The sequence below is a fragment of the Pan paniscus genome, chromosome 23 (genome assembly GCF_029289425.2).
Source record: "Pan paniscus chromosome 23, NHGRI_mPanPan1-v2.0_pri, whole genome shotgun sequence".
Classification (NCBI taxonomy): domain Eukaryota; kingdom Metazoa; phylum Chordata; class Mammalia; order Primates; family Hominidae; genus Pan; species Pan paniscus.
In genome coordinates, this window is record NC_085927.1 from 55,546,297 (window position 1) to 55,566,042 (window position 19,746).

A 19,746-nucleotide genomic window follows, 5' to 3' on the forward strand; every position below is an offset into this window, starting at 1 on the left:
TGCACTCCAGCCTAGGTCATAGAGTGAGACCCTGTCTCCAAAAAAAAAAAAAAAAAAAAAAAAAAGGCTTCCAGCTCCATCCAAGTTGCTGCATAAGACATTATTTCATTCTTTTTTATGGTTGAGTAGTATTCCATTGTGTATATATATATCACGTTTTCTTTGTTCATTCATCAGTTGATGGGTACTTAGATTGGTTCTATATCTTTGCAATTATGAATTGTTCTGTGATAAACATACGCATGCAGGTGTCTTTTCCTTTGGGTAGATACCAAGTAGTGGGATTGCTGGATTGAATGGTAGGTCTACTTTTAGTTCTTTGAGAAGTCCCCATACTATTTTCCATAAAGGTTGTACTATTTTACTTTCCCCCCAGCATTGTATATGCGTTCCTTTTTCACTACATCCATGGCAACATCTGTTGTTTTTTTTGACTTTTTAATAATGGCCACTCTGACAGGTTAAGGTGGCATCTCATTGTGGTTTTAATTTGCATTTCCCTAATGACTAGTGATGTTGAGCATTTTTTCATGTTTGTTGGCCATTTGTAGATCTTCTTTTGGGAAATGTCTATTCATGTCATTTGCCCACTTTTTGATGGAATTATTTGGTTTTTTCTCACTGATTTGTTTGAGTTCCTTGTAGATTCTGGATATTAGTTCTTTGTCAGATGCATAGTTGCAAATGTTTTCTCCCATTCTGTTGGTTGTCTGTTTACTCTGATGATTATTTCTTCTGCTGTGCAGATGCATTTTAGTTTAACTAGGTCCCATTTATTTAGTTTTTGTTCCATTTGCTTTTGGGATCTTAGTCATAAATGCTTTGCCTTTGACAATGTCATAAAGTTTTTCCTAGGTTTTCTCCTAGAATTTTTATGGTTTCTGGTCTAGATTTAAATCTTTGATCCATCTCAAGTTGATTTTTGTATATGGTGAGAGATCTAGTTTCATTTTTCTACTTGTGGCTATCCAGTTTTCCCAGAACCATTTATTGAATAGGAGATTCTTTCCCCAGTTTATGTTTTTGTATGCTTTTATGGAAGGTTAGTTGATTGTAAGTATTTGGCCTTATTTCTGGTGTTTTTATTCTGTTGTATTGGTCTGTATATCTAGCTTTATATCAGTACAATCCTGTTTTGGTTACTATAGCCTTGTAGTATAATTTGAAGTTGGAGTAATGTGGTGCCTTAGAATTGTTCTTTTTGCTTAAGATTGCTTTGGATATTTGGGCTCTTTTTTGGTTCCATATGAATTTTAGGATTATTTTTTCTAATTGTATGAAAAATAATGTTGGTATTTTGATAGGAATTGCATTGAATCTATATATTGCTTTGGGCATATGATCATTTTAATAGTATTGATTCTTCTAATCCATGAGCATGGGATGTATTTCCATTAGTTTGTGTCATCTGTGATTTCTTTCAGCCATGTTTTATAGTTTTCCTTGTAGAGATCTTTCACTTTCTTGGTTAAGTATATTTCCAGGCATTTGATTTTTTTTTTTTTTTGCAGCTATTTTAAAAGGGACTGTGTTCTTGATTTGTTTCTCAGCTTAGTTATTGTTGACATATACCAGTGCTACTGATTTGTGTACATTGATTTTGTTACCTGAGACTTTACTGAATTCATTGATCAAATCTAGGAGTCTTTCGGTAAAGTCTTTAGGATTTTCTAGGTATATGATCATATCATTGGCAAACAGAGATAGTTTGCCTTCCTTTTTTCCAATTTGGATGCCCTTTGTTTATTTCTCTTCCCTGATTGTTCTGGCTAGACCTTCCAGTGTTATACTGAATAGAAGTGGTGAAAGTGGACATCCTTGTCTTATTCCAGTTCTTAGGGGCAGTGCTTTCATCTTTTTCCCCATTAAGTATGAGGTTGGCTATGGGTTTGTCATGTGTGGCTTTTACTATTTTGAGGTATGTTCCTTCTATGCCCAGATTTTTATCATAAAGGGATGCTGGATTTTGTTGAACGTTTTTTCTGCATCTATTGGGATGATCATATTCTTTTTGTTTTTAATTCTGTTTATGTGATGAGTCACATTTACTTGGGTATGTTGAACCATCCCTACATCCTAAGATGAAACCCACTTGATCATGGTGAATTATCTTTTTGCTGTGCTGATGGATTCAGTTTTCTAGTATTTTGTTGAGGATTTTTGCATCTGATGTTCATCAGGGATATTGGTCTGTGGTTTTCTTTTTTTGTTATGTCCTTTACTGCTTTTGGTATCAGAGTGATACTGGCTTCATAGAGTGAATTAGGTTAGAGTTAGGTAGGATTCTCTCTTTCTCAACCTTTTGGAATAGTTTCAGTATGATTGGTGCCAATTCTTTGAATGTCTGGTGGAATTTGGCCATGTATCCATCTGGCCCTGGGTTTTTTGTTTTTTTGGCAATTTTTGTTATTGATTCAATCTCACTGGTTGTTACTGGTCTGTTCAGACCTCCTATTTCTTTCTGATTCAAACTAGGAGAGTTGTACGTTTCCAGAGATTTGTTCATTTCCTCTAAATTTTCTTGTTTGTTTGCACAAAGGTATTCATAGTGTCCTTAAATGGTCTTTTGTATTTCTGTGGTGCCAGCCATAATGTCTCCATTTCCGTTTCTATTTGAGCTAATTTGAATTTTCTCTCTTCTTGGTTAATCTAGCTAATGGTCTATCGATTTTATTTTTTCAAAGAACCTACTTTTATATTTTGATCTTTTGTTTCGATTTCATTTAGTTCTGCTCTGATCTTTGTTATTTCTTTTCTTTTGCTAGCTTTGGGTTTGGCTTGTTCTTCTTGAGACAGGGTCGTGCTGTGTCACCTAGGCTGGTGTGCAGTGGCACGATCACTGCAGCCTTGACCTTCCTGGGCTGAAGTGATCCTCCCATCTCAGCCTCCCAAGTAGCTGGGACTACAGGCATGCACCACCATGCCTGACTAATTTTTTAATATTTTGTAGAGACAGTATTTGACTGTGTCGCCCAGGCTGGTCTCAAACTTTTGGGCTAAGCAGTCCTCCTGCCTTTGCCTCCCAAAGTGCTGGGATTACAGTTGTAAGCCACCACACCTGGCCTAGTTGGTTCTGTTTCTCTAGTTCTTTGAGGTATGATGTTAGATTGTCAACTTGTGGTCTTTCAGACTTTTCGATGTAGGCATTTAGCACTGTAAACTTTCCTTTTAGCACTGCTTTTGCTGTATCCCAGAAGTTTTGATAAATTATATCTCTGTTATCATTTATTTTGAATAACTTTTAAATGTCTGTCTTGATTTCATTGTTAACCCCCAAATCATGCAGGAGCAGCTTGTTTAATTTCCGTGTATTTATGTAGTTTTGAGGGTTCCTTTTGGAATTGATTTCTAGTTTTATTCTATTGTGGTCTGAGAAGATACTTGATATAGTTCTGTCTGTCTGTCTGTCTGTCTGTCTGTCTGTCTATCTATCTATCTATCTATCTATCTATCTATCTATCTATCTGAGACTGAGTCTCGCTCTGTTGCCCAGGCTGGGGTGCAGTGGCACGATCTCGGCTTACTGTAACCTCTGCCTCCTGGGTTCAAGTGATTCTTCCGCCTCAGCCTCCTGAGTAGCTGGATTACAGGCCCCTGCCACCACGGCTGGCTAGTTGTTTTTGTATTTTTAGTAGAGATGGGGTTTTACCATGTTGGCCAGGCTGGTCTCGAATGCCTGATCTCAGGTGATCCCCCATCCTCGGCCTCCCAAAGTACTGGAATTTCAGGTGTGAGCCACCACACCCAGCCAATATATTTTGATTTTAAAAAAAATTAATTGAGACTTGCTTTGTGGCCTGCCATGTGGTCTGTCTTTTCTTAGGTCTAGTAACTGTTTTGTGAATCTGGGAGCTTCAGAGTTAGGTGCATATATATTTAGGATTATAATATCTTCCTGTTGGATCGATCCTTTCATCATCATATAATGACCTTCTTTGTCTTTTTTTTTTACTGTTGTTGCTTTAAAGTCTATTTTATCTGACATAAGAGCTGTTCTGCTCGCTTTCGGTTTCCATTTGCATGAAATATCTTTTTCCACCCCCTTTACTTTGATTCTGTAAGACTCCTTATGTTTTAGGTGAGTCTCTTGAAGACAGCAGGTATTTGGTTTGTGATTTTTTTTTTAATCCATTCTGCCAATCTGTGTCTTTTGAGTGGAGCATTTAGATGATTTATATTCAGTGTTAATACTGAGATGTGAGGTGCTATCCCAGCCATCATGTTGATTGCTACCTGGATATTTTATGTTCTCCATTGTGTTACTGTTTTATCGGTGCTGCGCATTTTGTGCTTTCAAGAGGTTCCATGCTGGTGCCTGTTGACCTTTTATTTCAAGCTTTAGAACTTTTAGCCTCAGTTTATTTTTAAAGATTATATATAAATAAGGGAAAACAGAAATTCTCTAATACTGTGCTCAACTGAGTGGACCGTGTATTTGTTTTATTTTGGATTAATTATTGTCACAAGAAATCTGACGTTTTAGGAGTTTTGAAAATTGCTAAGGTCTGTAGGTGATTTTTCCAGACTGATGATATTTCCCATCATTTGGCCACAGTACAGGAAGCGTTTGGTATAGTTTTATTTCTTACTTGAAGCAGTAAATAATTTAAATTTTTTTCTTGGTAAGAAATGTTCCATGCCTAATTTGAGTGTATTTACCCTTATTTGCTAATAAGCAGTTTAGATGTTCATACCTTTTCTTCTATAGAAATTAGAATTATACATATAATCCCAAATCAAAATGTAATTTTGAGCAAATGTGCTAATTGATTTATGCTAGACAGATTGACCTATGTGTGATTCATTTTTCCTAGGAGAAGGAAAGAGATGGTTGAAAAGAAATATTTATTTGGTAACTTATATATTGATGTAAAAATGGCACAATCTTGGTCTTCAGATTTGTGTTTGTGTAAACTAAAATAAATAGTAAAGTTTCACAGTAAAGACTATCAAATGAGTGGTTAAAGCACCTGGCTCAGGGCACAGATTGAATCCTAGCTTAGACTCTCAGTGGTTTTGTGACACTGGACAAGTCAGTTGACCTCACCAAGCCTTATTTACCCACCTTTAATGTGAAACTAATGGCAGTACCTGCCTCATGGAGTTTTTGTGAGGATTAAGTGATACAATGTGTGTAACATGCTTAGCTCCGTAGAAAATAGTGAATGAATGTTAGCCTGTTTCACTTTGCTGTTGCTAGTGTCGTCGATGTGTTCATACAAAAAACTGAGCATGTCTAAAATGTCCAGTGATTTTAATGTTGAAAGTAATGGACATAAAAGGTGCATTAAGCAATTCTAGTTTCTGTGGCCAAGACACATCAAAGAAACGAAGAATTTTAAAAATAGGTGATTGATGAAGATTAACTTTATTCATGTTTTTCCTAGCTAGACATTAGAAGCAAGGTAAGGAATTTAAAATAATAATATTCCCTTAAAGTTGCTTTCCTAGGTATTTTTAGCATTGTATAATTTAAGTATTATAGATTCATGCAGAAATCCTTTATGTTTTACAGAGTTACACTGTTAGACCTTATGATAGCCAAGATAACGAGTGATGAGCCACTCACCAAGGATGACATCCCTGTGTTTTTGCGGCATGCTGAGTTGATTGCAAGCACCTTTGTGGATCAGTGCAAGACTGTGCTCAAGCTGGCCTCTGAGGAGCCTCCTGATGATGAGGTAAGGGAGGCAGATTTCCCAATCTCGGGGAAAAGAGAATGGACAGATTTTCTAACTCAGCCAAGTCCTGTATGAGAATTCTTTTTTAAAGCTTTAAAAAATATTATGTAAGTAATGTATCCATATATGAGAATAGTTAGAACATTTAGATAAGGGAAAACAGTGTCCTTATTCCTACCATCCAGAGTCAATGACTTAGGCAAATTCTGGTTAATTTTCTAGACAGATGACATCAGATACAGGCACACAGACATAGACATGTGCACATATGTATCTATTAAAAGTGGAGCCTTTCTGTGCCTTCTGTTTGCAGGTTCCCATTTTTTCTTCGGAATGTAAGCTCTAGGAGGGCAGAAATTTTGGCTGTTGTGTCCATAGTACTATGTATATGGTAGGCACTGAACAAATATTTGCTGAATGAATAAATAAATAATACATTGTAAATGTCTTTTTAAATAAATGCCAACATAGGCTGGGCACGGTGCCTCACACCTGTAACCCCACTTCTTTGGGAGGCCAAGGCGGGAGGATCGCTTAAGCCCAGGAATTCCAGATCACCCTGGGCAACATGGTGAAACCCCGTCTCTGTAAAAAATACAAAAATTAACTGGACATGGTGGCACATGCCTATAGACCCAGCTGCTTGGGAGGCTGAGGTGGGAGGGTCACTTGAGCCCAGGAGGTTGAGGCTGCGGTGAGCCATGATTGCCCCACTGCACTCCAGCCCGGGTGATGCAGTGAGACCCTTGTCTCAAAAAAAAAAAAAAAAAAAAAAAAAAGCCAGCATAACATTTCAAGTAAAGAATTTCCTATTTATTTGTCCAAATCCCTGTAGTTGGACATTTAGGTTGTTTTTTTGTTTGTTTGTTTGTTTGTTTTGAGACAAAGCCTTGCTCTGTCACCCAGGCTGGAGCACAGTGGCACAATCTTGACTCACTGCAACCTCTGCCTCCTGGGTTCAGTCAATTCTCCTGTCTTGGCTACCCAAATAACTGGGATTATAGGTGCACACCACCACCATGCCCAGATAATTTTTGTATTTTTGGTAGAGACGGGGTTTCGGCATATTGGCCAGGCTGGTCTTGAACTCCTGACTTCATGTGATCTGCCTGCCTCGGCCTGCCAAGGTGCTGGGATTACTGGCATAAGCCACCACATCTGGCAGTAGGTTGTTCTTATTTCTACTTATTTTAGATAATACTGTAGTACATGCCTTTATAGTTACATCTTTGCACATTTCCACAGCTATTATCCTAGGACATAATCTTAGAAGTGAAATTGCTATGTATAAGGATATCACATGTTTAAAGCTCTTGATACATACTTCCAAACTGCTTTCTAGACAGTTTGCTTCTTCTCTTCTTTATAGGAGATTCCTAGTTGTATACTGTCCTGGTTAATTATTTAAACTATTTTTTATTCTCCTTAAGCCTACCTTAGATCATTCAGGTCTTGTTTTATCAGGGCATGGAAGGGAGCTTATGTTAATTCTCTATCCCTTGTCTTTACTTCAGAACTCCCTGTTTTTATCTATTCTCCCTTTCTTCTGTCATAAAGTTAGAATTGTTCTTTCTCTGGACCACCCAGCTGTAAAAGGGATGCACTTGTGATACAACAGGGAAGAATCTCAGAAGTGCTGAGGGAGAGAAGCCAGACAAACTAGAAAACATGCTGGCTGATTCCATTTCCGTGGGATTCTGTAGCAGGCCAGATATATCGGTCATGACAGAAAATAGATCAGATGTCACCTGGGTCTGGAAATGAATGAGTGGAATTGATTGCAGGGGAACACGAGGGAACTTTCTGGATAGTAGAATGTGGCACTTAGCTGTATACCTTGACACAACTTTGTACTGTATGCTTAAGATGGGTGTATTTCACTGCATGTATATTATACCTCAATAAAGCTGATTTAAACAATAAAAGATGATAGAGAGTTCCTTTGTATGCTGATATGAATAGTCAGGTAGAGAGGGAGTAATTGATGCTGGAATCACTGTTGGCAAATGGGCAACACTGGAGGAGAGGGATTGGAATCCAGAGTGGATACTCATCCACTGCCCACAGGCGGGAATGTAGAGAATGTGATCCGATACTGTGACTGTTAACTCCTGTTGTAAATGCAGCTCATGGCTATGACTGCTCGCCCACGAGAGTGTATTTCCTTTTTTGTGAATATACTTTCGTTCAGGACCATTTTGATATTGATTTTCTGTGCTTTGTCATATAGACCATGTTAGGTCTTACTAATCATTTCGTTACTTTAGTTCTCATTTTCTGTGATAGGAAAGAAAGGTCTTTATTCAGGGGCTTGCGTTTACTTTCTGGAGATAGATTTGCCTTTGTTTCCAGCAGGAGGAGCAGTGAGTCGTGCTTAAGAAAAGTTTTAAAAATTCTCTAAGAGACAGAGAAAAGACAGATCACAGCTTTAAACTTTTCAAGGCACTTCTGTTTAAAATATAGGTGATTTCAGTATTGTAGTGAGAAATTCCTGGTGTAACTTTTCATATTTAGGAAAACTTCTATTTTTCCTTTGGACTTTTTTCTTTAAGATGGGAAGTATTTTTATATATTAATGGAATGGAAAGTTGTAGACTGGGAACAGTGGCTCATGCCCGTAATCCCAATACTTTGGGACGCCAAGGCGTGGGAGGATTGCTTAAGCCCAGGAGTTGGAGACCAGCCTGGGCAACATAAGGAGACTCCATCTGTACAAAAAAAACAAAGAATTAGCTGGGTATGGTGGTGTGTGCCTGCGGTCCTAGCCACTGGTGAGGCTGAGGTGGGAGGCTTGCCTAAGCCCAGAAGATTGAGGCTGCAGTGAGCTGTGATTGCGCTGCTGCATTCCAGCCTGGGGAAGAGTGAGATCCTGTCTCCAAAAAAAAAGAAAAAATTGTAGGCAATTTTCTTTTGCAAAGCCAAATTAATTTACTTTTGGAAGTTTATTGAGCTATACATTTATGACTTGTGCGTATTAATGCACATATGTCATACTTTTTTTTTTTTTTTTAAAGAGGACCACTTTGCCAGTATTTAAATATGCCGAAGACCAAGTGCTATGCTGGAGCTGGCCTGTGGTGACTTCTAAGAGTTGATTATTAAGTGCTTAGAAATTTGTGAGCTGATTGTTAAATTGTTGGTACCTTGAAATCATCCATGGTGGAAGTAGTTGTGCCATGGAAACCAGCAAATGCTACAAATCAGGGTTTTCCACCTGCCTCTTCCACCCCAACCATTCTTCTGCCAAACCACTGCATTTACTCATTGGTGATCTTTTTAGGACAAGATAGATATTCAATAAAGTTCTCAATGCGATGACTGAAAAGTGAGAATGGAAACAGTTATATTTATAGCATGTGTTTTTTAATTTATGTAATTGTTTGGCTTTAAAATCCCAAGGTTTTCTTCATACGTTTCTTTATAAAAATAGTTTTGGGTTCTCATGTTAATGTACTTATTCCTGTCTTTTGATATATTTTGTATACTTGTTTCCAGTTTTTGATATATTTTTGTCAGTTCAGAATCTTGTTCACTTGTAGCAAGCCTTGCCTTTTCTCTGAAAGCTCAAAAAACATTCCTTTTAGCTTTGTATTTTCTGATATCCATATATTACAATAATTGTTGCCAGGTTGTGGGATTTGCATTCTGTTTTAATCTTTGCAACCCCAGTTTAGGCCATACTGTAGTACCTGTTATGCAGTAGGTATTACATATTTAATTACATAATACATATTTAATACATATTCTACAATAAATAGTGTATTTTTTCCACATATTAAGGGCTTAAATTTTTGTATTACGCAAATAATGCTTGCTTTGTTGTTAAAAATTACTTAAGCTGAAGTCAGTGAAACATAAAGTTACAAAGTTTTAGCCAAGCGTGGTGGCTCATACCTGTAATCCCAGCACTTTAGGAGGTCGAGGTGGGCGGATTGCCTGAGGTCAGGAGTTTGAGACCAGCCTGACTAACATGGTGAGACCCCGTCTCTACTAAAAATACAAAAATTAGCTGGGTGTGGTGGCGGACGCCTGTAATCCCAGCTACTCGGGAGGCTGTCCCAGCTACTCGGGAGGCGGAGGCAGAGAATCACGTGAACCCCGGGAGGTGGAGGTTGCTGTGAACCGAGATTGTGCCATTGCACTTCAGCCTGGGCGACGGAGCAAGACTCCCATCTTAAAAAAAAAAAAAGTTACAAAGTTTTCCCCTTTTTGCCCAGCCTCCATTTGTTTTCTGTAGATCTGCACATCCTTTTTTTGTTGTTTTCTTTTCAAAGGTCTTTTTTTGTATATACACACCTATATGTTTTTTGTTTTCATTTTTTGCACTATTCTTCAACTTGCTGTTTTTACTTATGATGTAACTTGTACATCTTTGCACTTTAGCATGTGTATATTCATTGTATGTTTTTAATAGTTGAATAATATTTAACTGTATAGACTCATCATAATTTTTTCATTTGTTCCCTATAGACTTTTCAGCTGCTTTCAGGTTGCTTTTTTTTTCTTTTAACCTTTACAAATAATGTTATAGTGAACATCCTTGTACAAATTTCGGATAAGTAAATCTAAGATTATAAATTCCTGGAGTTGAATTGCTGGGTTGAAGAATTATGTGTATTTAAAAACTTTAGAGAGATTTCTAAGTTGCACATCAGTGCAACACAAGATTGCACGAGTTGCCTTTTGCAGATCTGATTTAATTACTATTTCTCGTTAATGTTTTTCAGTGACCATTATGTTTGTTTTTGCATATTAGGTTACTCTTTAAAATGCATTTATTAAAAAGCATTTTCTGGAAATTAATCTTTCTGTCATACATACAGTAAACTATTGTTTATGTAATTTTTGTTTGAATTTATTTCTGATGTTCCGTTAGCCTTGTAGTCGTTTTTTGTTTGTGTTTAATTTAGTTGAGGTTATCAATTTTATCCTTCTGGCCTCTGGATTTTTTTTTTTTTTTTTTTGACAACTGACAGCCAAGAAGATTTTTGTTTGTTTGTTTTTTAAGTAAATTCTCCACTTAGATTGCGGAAATTCAAACCTACATAGTCTAGTTCTTTCAGTACTTAGTTCTCATTTTTTATTTATCTAGAATTTATTTTTGAGTAAGGAGTGAGTTATGGATCCAAATGAATTATTTATGTCTTTTGACTATCCAAGATTATAAAATCTTTTGGTGTGAGACTGGCTGGGTTTGAATCTTGATTTCTTCTGTTACAGGTATATGATCTTGGAAAAGTTACTCAGCCTCTCTCTGCCCTTCTTTTTCTTGAAATGGGTTTTATTATTATTATTATTATTATTATTATTATTTTATTATTATTATTATTTTGAGATAGAGTCTTGCTCTGTTGCCCAGGCTGGAATGCAGAGGTGTGGTCTTGGCTCACTGCAACCTCCGTCTCCCAGGTTCAAGCGATTCTCCTGCCTCAGCCTCCTGTGTAGCTGCAGGCACCCACCACCATGTCCGGCTAATTTTTGTATTTTTAGTAGAGATGGGGTTTCGCCTTGTTGGCCAGGCTGGTCTTGAACTCCCGACTTTGGGTGATCCACCCGCCTCGGGCTCCCAAAGTGCTAGGATTATAGGCATGGGCCACTGTGCCCGGCCAGGTTGTATTTTAATATAAACATTTAATATGCAGATTGGTACATAGTTAATGTTCCCTAAATGTTATCTGTTATTATTTCAGTACCATTTAGTGAATAATCTTATCCTTTCCACTAATTTTTTTTTTTAAATTGAGACAGGGTCTCACCCTGTTCCCCAGGCTGGAGCGTAGTGGTGCAATCGTAGCTCGCTATATTCTCCAACTCCTGGGCTTGAGGATCCTCCCACCTACCTATATCATATCCTAAATTCTTTTATTTATTTGGATCAATTACTGGTTCCCTCCAAACAAATTGGAGGGAACCAGTAAGATGTTAACAACTGGAGAAGGGAGAATTCAGAGAGGTATGTGTTTATATGCCATAAAGGAACACCGAAATGAACATACAAAAAAATGCAAAAACTGATCTATCGACAAAGTAGTTGCAGTCCAGGCAGATATAACTAATTTGCATTTTAATGGACAGGAATAATTCTGTATTAATGTAAGTTTTCTGTAACTTACAAAGCTGTAAAATTGCTCAAAGATACGAAATGACAGTGTTAACTGAGACAGGTGAGCTAGACAGGAGACTAATTTTTTTTTTTTTTGCTCACTTCAAAATCTTTCACAATGTTCCCTTCATTTGCTTGTCTTTTTTTTTTTTTTTTTTTTGCCCTAGTGCCTGATTTAATTAATATTAGTTTCATAAGACTTTTAAATATCTGGAAGGGCATTTTACTCATTAATCTTATTTTTTAAGACAGTAATTTTTCCTGGCTGTTCTTTCGTTACTAATTTCCAGATACTCATTAGAAACACTTTATTAATAAAATGATTTTAATGACTAAAATTGTGAATGTGTTAGGTGGGGATAGATTAATTTTCTTTTAGGTTTATTTTAGTTAATATCATAGAATTTAAGAGCTGGAAGGAGACTTCCAGTTCATCTCTTCCAACCTCAAATTTTATTTCTGTCATTTTAACGTGGAAAATTTCAAACATAGACTAAGAAGAAAGTGTACTTATACTCCATATGCCATCCCCTGGCTTCAGCAGCTTCCCCTTCATCACTATTCTTCTTTCCTCCACAGTTCCACTTATTCTTATGCCAGTTGCCATGAACTGAATCAAAGCTCCAACATATTTCATCAGTTACTCTAAAAGATAAGGAGTTTTCAGACACAAGTATAATATGAAGAGAACATCTAAAATAACTAATAATAACATTTATTATCAAATAAATAGTATTCAGATTTCCCCCATTGTCTAATAATCTTTTTCAAGTTTATTTTGTTGAAACACCTTACAGATAAGGGCCATATGTTGCAAGTGATTGACATAACTTTACTCCAGTTTATAGGTTCCCCTTTCCTCTTCTTTTTTTCCTCTTTGCTACTTATTTGTTGGAGAAACTGGGTTGTTTTTCCTGTAGACTTTTCTAGATTTCAGATTTTGATGAGTATGTCTTCAGGGTGGCACTTAACATATTCTTCTTTACCTTGCATTTCCTGTGAATGAAAATTAGTTCCAGAGGCATATTCAGATTTAGGTTAGTTTTTTTTGTTTATTTTTTGCTGTAGTGTTTCACTGTTGATGATACTACTTTCATCAAGAAGCACATGAGGCTTGGTTATCTCTTTGTGATATTAGCAGTCATTAATGATCACCTAGATCCATGAATTCTTTAGGGGTTGCAAAATGGTGGCATTTTAACATTACTGTTCATTTTTTGTTTATTAGCAGGAATATTTTTTAAAGAGAAACTTTCCCTAACCAATTCTTAGGTTCTGTGAGGTACACTGGATGAAGAAAGGCAGGATAAGTGCTCGATTGTTTTCCCTCTTGATTACCAATCTTCAGAGTAATGAGTTGGTTTTGTGGCATCATTCAAAGATGACCAGTGAGTTGGTTTGTTTTGTTTTATTTTCATTATGAAGCCATAGCTTTAAAACCGCTTGATTTGTTTTCAGTCCGTTACCGTTGTAATTCTTTCTGATGTTTAATGTGCCATCGCTGGCCGGTGGGAGCCTCATCAAGTTGTTTCTGATTCCGAATTTCTGACATGACCCTAGTAGCCTGTAATAGCGTCTTTGTTGTCTGCTATGACAAGATGTCCAGGGTTACCTTTTGCATGGGCTGCCCCAGGTCTATTCTTGAAGGAGCAGTGGTATCTCAAGATAACAATCTAGGCAGCTACACCTTTAACAAAAGAGGTTGATGAAGCTTTGTGAAATTGATGGACTTGGTCAAGATTCGTTTTAACATGGTACTACTAATCTAGACTTCTAATCTAGATTTTTCCCACTTAACTCTTTAGCAAAAGAAGGCTATGATATAAAATTAAAGATCCAAGACATTAAAAATATGAGTTGTTTTTTGCTATTTATTTTGAGATTTCAGAATACTATATTAATGTATTACCTTTAAATCTCTTAATTAGAAAACAGTAAATACACATTTAGAACTAACAAGGAAGTAATTTCTTTCTTTTGAAGAATGTTATCTCTCTCTTTTTTTTTTTTTTGGTTGAGACAGAGTCTTGCTCTGTTGCCCAGGCTACAGTCCAGTGGCGTGATCTTGGCTCACTGCAACCTCTGCCTCCTAGGTTGAAACAATTCTACTGCCTCAGCCTCCCTAGTAGCTGGGATTACAGGCACCCACCACCAAGCGTGGCTAATTTTTATATTTTTTTTAGTAGAGACGGGATTTCACCATATTGACCAGGCTGATCTTGAACTCTTGACCTCAAGTGATCTTCTGGCCTCGGCCTCCCAATGTGAAGAATGTTATCTTTATGGACTAACTTTATAATCTCTGCCACATTTTGTCAAATAATGGGTACTTTAAAAATGGGGTTCAAAATCTATACAAAAGTTACATTTAAAATTTTTGTATAGACTACTTAATGCTATGCAGTTGGTACTGGGTAGTTTGTTGGTCATGCAGTGTATTTGATAAATTATTAAGTAGCTATGTGAAGTAGCATTTTCAAATAATACTGTCTTTCTGATCTACCAAGATATTGCATAGAAGTTCATATTTACCCAGAAATTATGCAAGTTCTTAAAGCCAGAGTTTTTTCAACCACAGCATTTTACAGGATTTCAGTGGACAGGAAATTAATGTATTTTATGGGATATTTGTATCTTTAAAGTGGAATTTGCATGCTGGGAATGCTTTAAAAAGAAAGTATTTGCATAAATGTCATGTACGTAGCTAGTAATTTTGAACATTTATTCCACTGTTGGAATGTCTTTTTGCTTGAATAAGAACTTTTCTGACTCTTTGCTCCAAGAAGACACATAATGACACATAATCTTGCATTCTTGATGGCAGATGTCTGCTGTTAGTGAAAATGATGAGTCGTGTACATATTTCATACTTCTGTTTTGTTCTTCATAGTTTTGTTTTTCTCTTTGACTTATTACAAGCACAGACTCTTTAAATTTATTGAAATATTTTATTCTCTTACAGTTATTTATAACAGTTAAATAATTTCTCTTAAAATATGCTTAAAAGTTATGTTTTCTTTTCTTTCTAGGAGGCACTGGCTACAATTAGGCTTCTCGACGTCCTGTGCGAAATGACTGCGAATACCGAGCTGCTCGGCTATCTGCAGGTTTTCCCTGGCTTGCTGGAAAGAGTGATTGGTGAGTGAAATATCACACATTGTATTTTTAGCTAAGAAATCTTTGGCTTGTCATACTGTAATATAAATCCAAATCCAAATCCTTAATTTTCAGTGTACTTTTGGGAATTTTGTGAATATATTTTTTTGAGAGGAATCACAGTGTTGTAACAGTTCAGGCAGGCCAGATAAACCTGAGCCCACGTGTTTGTTCAGCCACTTCCCTTCTGTTAACTGAAGATTCCTTCTCAGTAACGTGAGGATAACAATGCCTGTTATGCATATAGTAGATGTTTCATCAATATAGGATGTGATGAAGAAGGTGGGGCAGGCAGGTTTGCGATGATGATTGTGGTTTTATATTACTATAGCTTTATAAAATGTGGCAGTAAATTTTTCCCATTTACATTTGTGAACACATAGAATGGTGTTTTATACATATTATGTATACAAATCTTACGAGAAAAAGGTTTTAAACAAGAAACCATTGTTAAAAGTATTACCAACCTTGCTAAAAAGCTGTTTGCAAAATAATTCAAGTAGAACCTGTTCCTTGTGGCTAGCCATGCTTAGGTTTGCTGTTCATTATTTGCAATTTTTTCCTTTAAAAAGATGATACTTACTCTGGAGACCAGTGTCCTGAGAAAGATGACTTTGTGTCTAGCAGTATAGATGAGCTAGCAGTCAGCTGTAGAGGAAGATCCTTAGAATTCCTCATCAGTGTTGTATTTTGAGTACAGTGCTTTTAGTGATAATTTAAATAAAACACCGCAAACCTAGCACACTTGAGTGATTATGGAAAGAGCCTGAGTTTGGAGCCAGGGTTGATGTGGGTTGCCATCCCAGCTCTGCCAGGTGCCAACTTTTCTGAGCCTGTTGTTTTCTTCATTGTAAAATTGGGAAAGTGATACCTTCCTGTATAGGTTTGTTGAGAGGGTTAAATGAGATAATGTGGAAACACTGAAATGTAGTTCCTGGAAGATTGTCTGTTTTCATTGGCTGCCTGGAGGTGCTCATAGAGTGGAGCAGTGGTAAGTTCTTTCTCCTGAATGTAGCTGGAGTGAAGTATAGAGAACATATGCTGGCTTCTGATGATTTGGCCAGTTGGATGAGGGAAAAATAAGCACTCTTCTTGGTTTCTGTCATATGCATCATTATGGATAGATATTGTGTTTTAGACTTCATTGACTGGAGTTATTAGAAAAGTTCTTTCATAAAGAAGTTGAGATTGGAAACCTTTTTGTAAGAAGAATGCTAGCAAACTTTTAGCTAACTTTTTTTGTAGATAAATAGAAACTCTGAGTTGGGGTAGTCATTATGGCTTATCTCCCCAAAACTAGAGTCAAAAAATTTAAAGCAAAGGCAGAAGAGCCTTCTAATCATTTTTTAAAGCAAAGGCAGAAGAGCCTTCTAATCATTATTTAAATAAAGCTTTCTGTGCTCTACCTTTAGCCTATTAAAATAAATTAGATTTGTTTATGGAAAACTATTAGTACAACATACTAAAAGTTACTTTTCTGTGGAAAGTGAAGTTTACTCTTTTGGTTATAGATCTTTTACGGGTGATTCATGTAGCTGGAAAAGAAACCACAAACATCTTCAGTAATTGTGGTTGCGTGAGAGCAGAAGGTGACATCTCCAATGTGGCTGATGGGTTTAAGTCTCATCTCATTCGTCTGATTGGAAATCTGTGTTACAAGAATAAAGATAACCAAGACAAGGTAAGAGGATTTCTTAGTATGTATTATACATGTATGGCTTCATTTAGAATATAGTCCTTGGAAGACATTCACTCTTTTGGAGTGAAAGCTTGAGGTGCTTAGAAAGTAGCTTGGATAGAGAGATATATATTTTATATGAATACACACACACACACACACACATATATATACACACACGTGTGTGTGTGTGTGTGTGTGTGTATATATATGTATATGTTAATATGTAGGCTCTTTGGAGCCTAGACAAATTTCTAGCACACAGTAGATATTTAATAAACACTAGTTATTATTGCCTATTATCTTAAAAAACAAAGCTTAGATCTATATCCTATGTTTATGAACGATAGCATCATAAGCCTTTTCTTCTAGATGTTTTAAAATGGATATAAAAGGAATATAATATTTAAGTATGAAGTCTTTGAGGACCTAGTAGGCTGCTTTTAGAAACCTCTTATGTGCAGAACAGCTTAAAGGTAGTTATATTGAGAATGTGAGAGAATGGTAAGAAAGATCTCAGGGCAGTTGGACCACATGCTTCAGATTGATCTCGCTTTTCTGTATTTTTCTGGAGTTTTACTTCGGGTGGCATTTGATTTGCTTAGTTAAATATTAATTAAATTTGTACCAGATTATATTTTTCTAAGATGGTGGCAGAATGTCTTGCATTGTACATGTGTGTCTGCAGTATGACTTTGCCACTCCCCTGTCGAGGGTTGGCATCTATTTCTCCATCCACTTGAATCTGGGCAGGCCCTGTGGCTGCTGTGAGCAATCAAATATGTGATCCTATACCATTTGTAGCATAGCCCTTAACTGGTCTAGCTGATTCTATTTCTGGCTTCTTAGAAGCCCGTCACTATGTAAGAAGTATAGATTCCCGGAGATCACCTTGCTGTGAGTTGCTGAATACAACACATGGAAAAGCCCTGGAAGATAAGATACAATAAGGAGAGAGGAAAGGTCTGGTGAAGGAACATCAAGGCATGAGATGTGTGCGAGAAACCATCTTGGGAGTAGATCCATCCTCAGTTTCTTACTTGCCCAGCTGATGCCACATAGATCAGGGCCCCCCTACTGGGCATAGTCCTTCCTGAATTTATGACCCATAGTATTATGAGAAAAAGTAAAAAATAGAAAAAAAAAATAAGGGATATAGGTCCTGCTTCTGTTAGTAGCCCAGTCAGTTACTGTTGGACTGATCCTTCTTCAAATAGCAATTATAAACTTTGGACAAAAAATAGCCATGTGAAGACACTTGAATTTGACACAAACGGGCAGATTCTGGAGTGAAATTGACGCTTGGAAGAAGGGAATGACACAGTGTGTGGCATGCAGGGCAGTGAAAAGTCGGTTACAAAATCTTCCATCTTTCTAGCTTGAAGAATCAAAGAACAGTTTGAGGGCAACCATGGCATTGGAAAGTGAGAGGGGAATTGTGGAAAGTAGAAAACAGACCCCAAACTCTGGGTGTCAGCTACCTAAATCTCTGCTAATGGCTGAATCACACGTGTGGGGCAGGCTCCAGGCAGCTAAGCTAAGGATGAAGTCATTGTATTGAGATTTGAGCTCCCACCCTAGAGTTTATAGTATTAAGTCCAACTTACACTGTAGATAATTGATAATTGCCCTCTAAAAAAAAAAAATCAACACTCTTTAGAGGAATATAATGTAATCCAGAATTGCCACAGCATAATGTATCCTGTAATGTCCAGGATACAGTTTACAATTACTTGACGTTCAGGAAAATGTGACCTGTTCTCAATTGAAAAGATGATCAGCGGAGACTGACTGTGAGAGGACACAGATACTGGGCTTAGCAGACAAGGATTTTAAAGTACCAAATGTAACCGTGCTCAAGGATGTAAAGGAAATATGCTTCATAAGAGTGAAAAGATGGGATATCTCAGCAGAGAAATAGAAACTATAAAAAAGAACCAAATGGAAATTCTAGAACTGAAAAATACAGTATCTAAAAAAAAAACAAAAAACAAACAAAAAAAAAAACGAATGTGCTTAACCTCAAGAAAGATCACAGAGGAAAGAGCCAGTACACTTTAAGATACATCAGTAGAAATCATCTAGTCTGAAAAACAAAAGCGGGGAGAAAGATTGAAAATAAAATGGCCACTTTAGGATGCTAAATGTTAGGGTAATTTGTTATGTAGCCGTTGATAACTGGAATAATTCCTGTGAGACATGGCACAGAACCAAACGCTAGACAACTTGCACTTTTAGTATATGGGCGCACCATTTTGGCAATCCTCATCTTCAGGAGAGTGAGACTACTAATTCCCCCTTGGGAAATTACTGGACTGATTTTTGCAAAGGAAAGTTGATAGCGAATAAAGCACTTTACCTTTTTAATGACCAGGACTGCCTTTCTTGAGCACAAAAGAGGTGGTTTTTCTTGTGTTTAACTATACTTTTGTTGCTAATTTGGACTGGCCTCTTATAGGAACAAAATGCAGTAACCCTTAAAAGGCTTGCGAAATAACTCACTGAAGTCAGGATCAGATTGCACCATAAGTAAATATGGAGTGTGCCCAAGTGCTGCTGTGCAGAGGTCACTGGGGCACACAGGAAGTCGATGGTGTGTCCTGTCACTTGTGCAGTTGCTAATAGCACTGGTGATTTCTCAGCAAACAGTTTAGAGGGTATGAAGGAGTTCATTCTTTGAGTATCAACTCAAATGCCCTCTGTTTCTCTCAGTTTCTTACGTGTGTCAACAAAAGGCCTGAACCTGAAAGCATTACCTCTGGGATTTTTTTCCTCCTTCCAAAGACCGACACAACACCAAAATCTTGTTCTGGATGTGCTAGAGTCTTCTTTATTCTTGTAGCCAAATCCTTGTTCCAGCTGGGTGTTACAGATATTTGCCTTGCTCATTGTTGCCTCAAGGGATGGAATTCACTCGCACTCAGATGACTTTGGTTATAGTTTTGGGAAAATGGAATGGATGGTTATGTAGCAGGTCTTTATCACGGGACCAGTAATTCTCAGTGTTTTGTCTTGATGGATTGTCTCACTTCTAACCCAGCTAGGGCTTTAAGGGAAATTTGGCTCTGTCTCTGCTCCAAGACTAAAGATCTGAGTTGGGAGGGATTTCGTATCATCTAGCCTAATTT

General features: G+C 37.0%; 1 protein-coding gene across 1 annotated transcript in view; it reads left to right on the forward strand.

The window, feature by feature from the left end:
- ATXN10 (ataxin 10) overlaps positions 1 to 19,746 on the forward strand; it is a 188,748-nt gene that overhangs the window by 68,777 nt on the left and 100,225 nt on the right. The window contains exons 7-9 of the mRNA XM_003812385.5: positions 5,516 to 5,681; positions 14,814 to 14,922; positions 16,452 to 16,621. Coding sequence (XP_003812433.3) covers positions 5,516 to 5,681; positions 14,814 to 14,922; positions 16,452 to 16,621 — 445 coding nt within the window. The remainder of the gene's footprint in view (positions 1 to 5,515; positions 5,682 to 14,813; positions 14,923 to 16,451; positions 16,622 to 19,746) is intronic.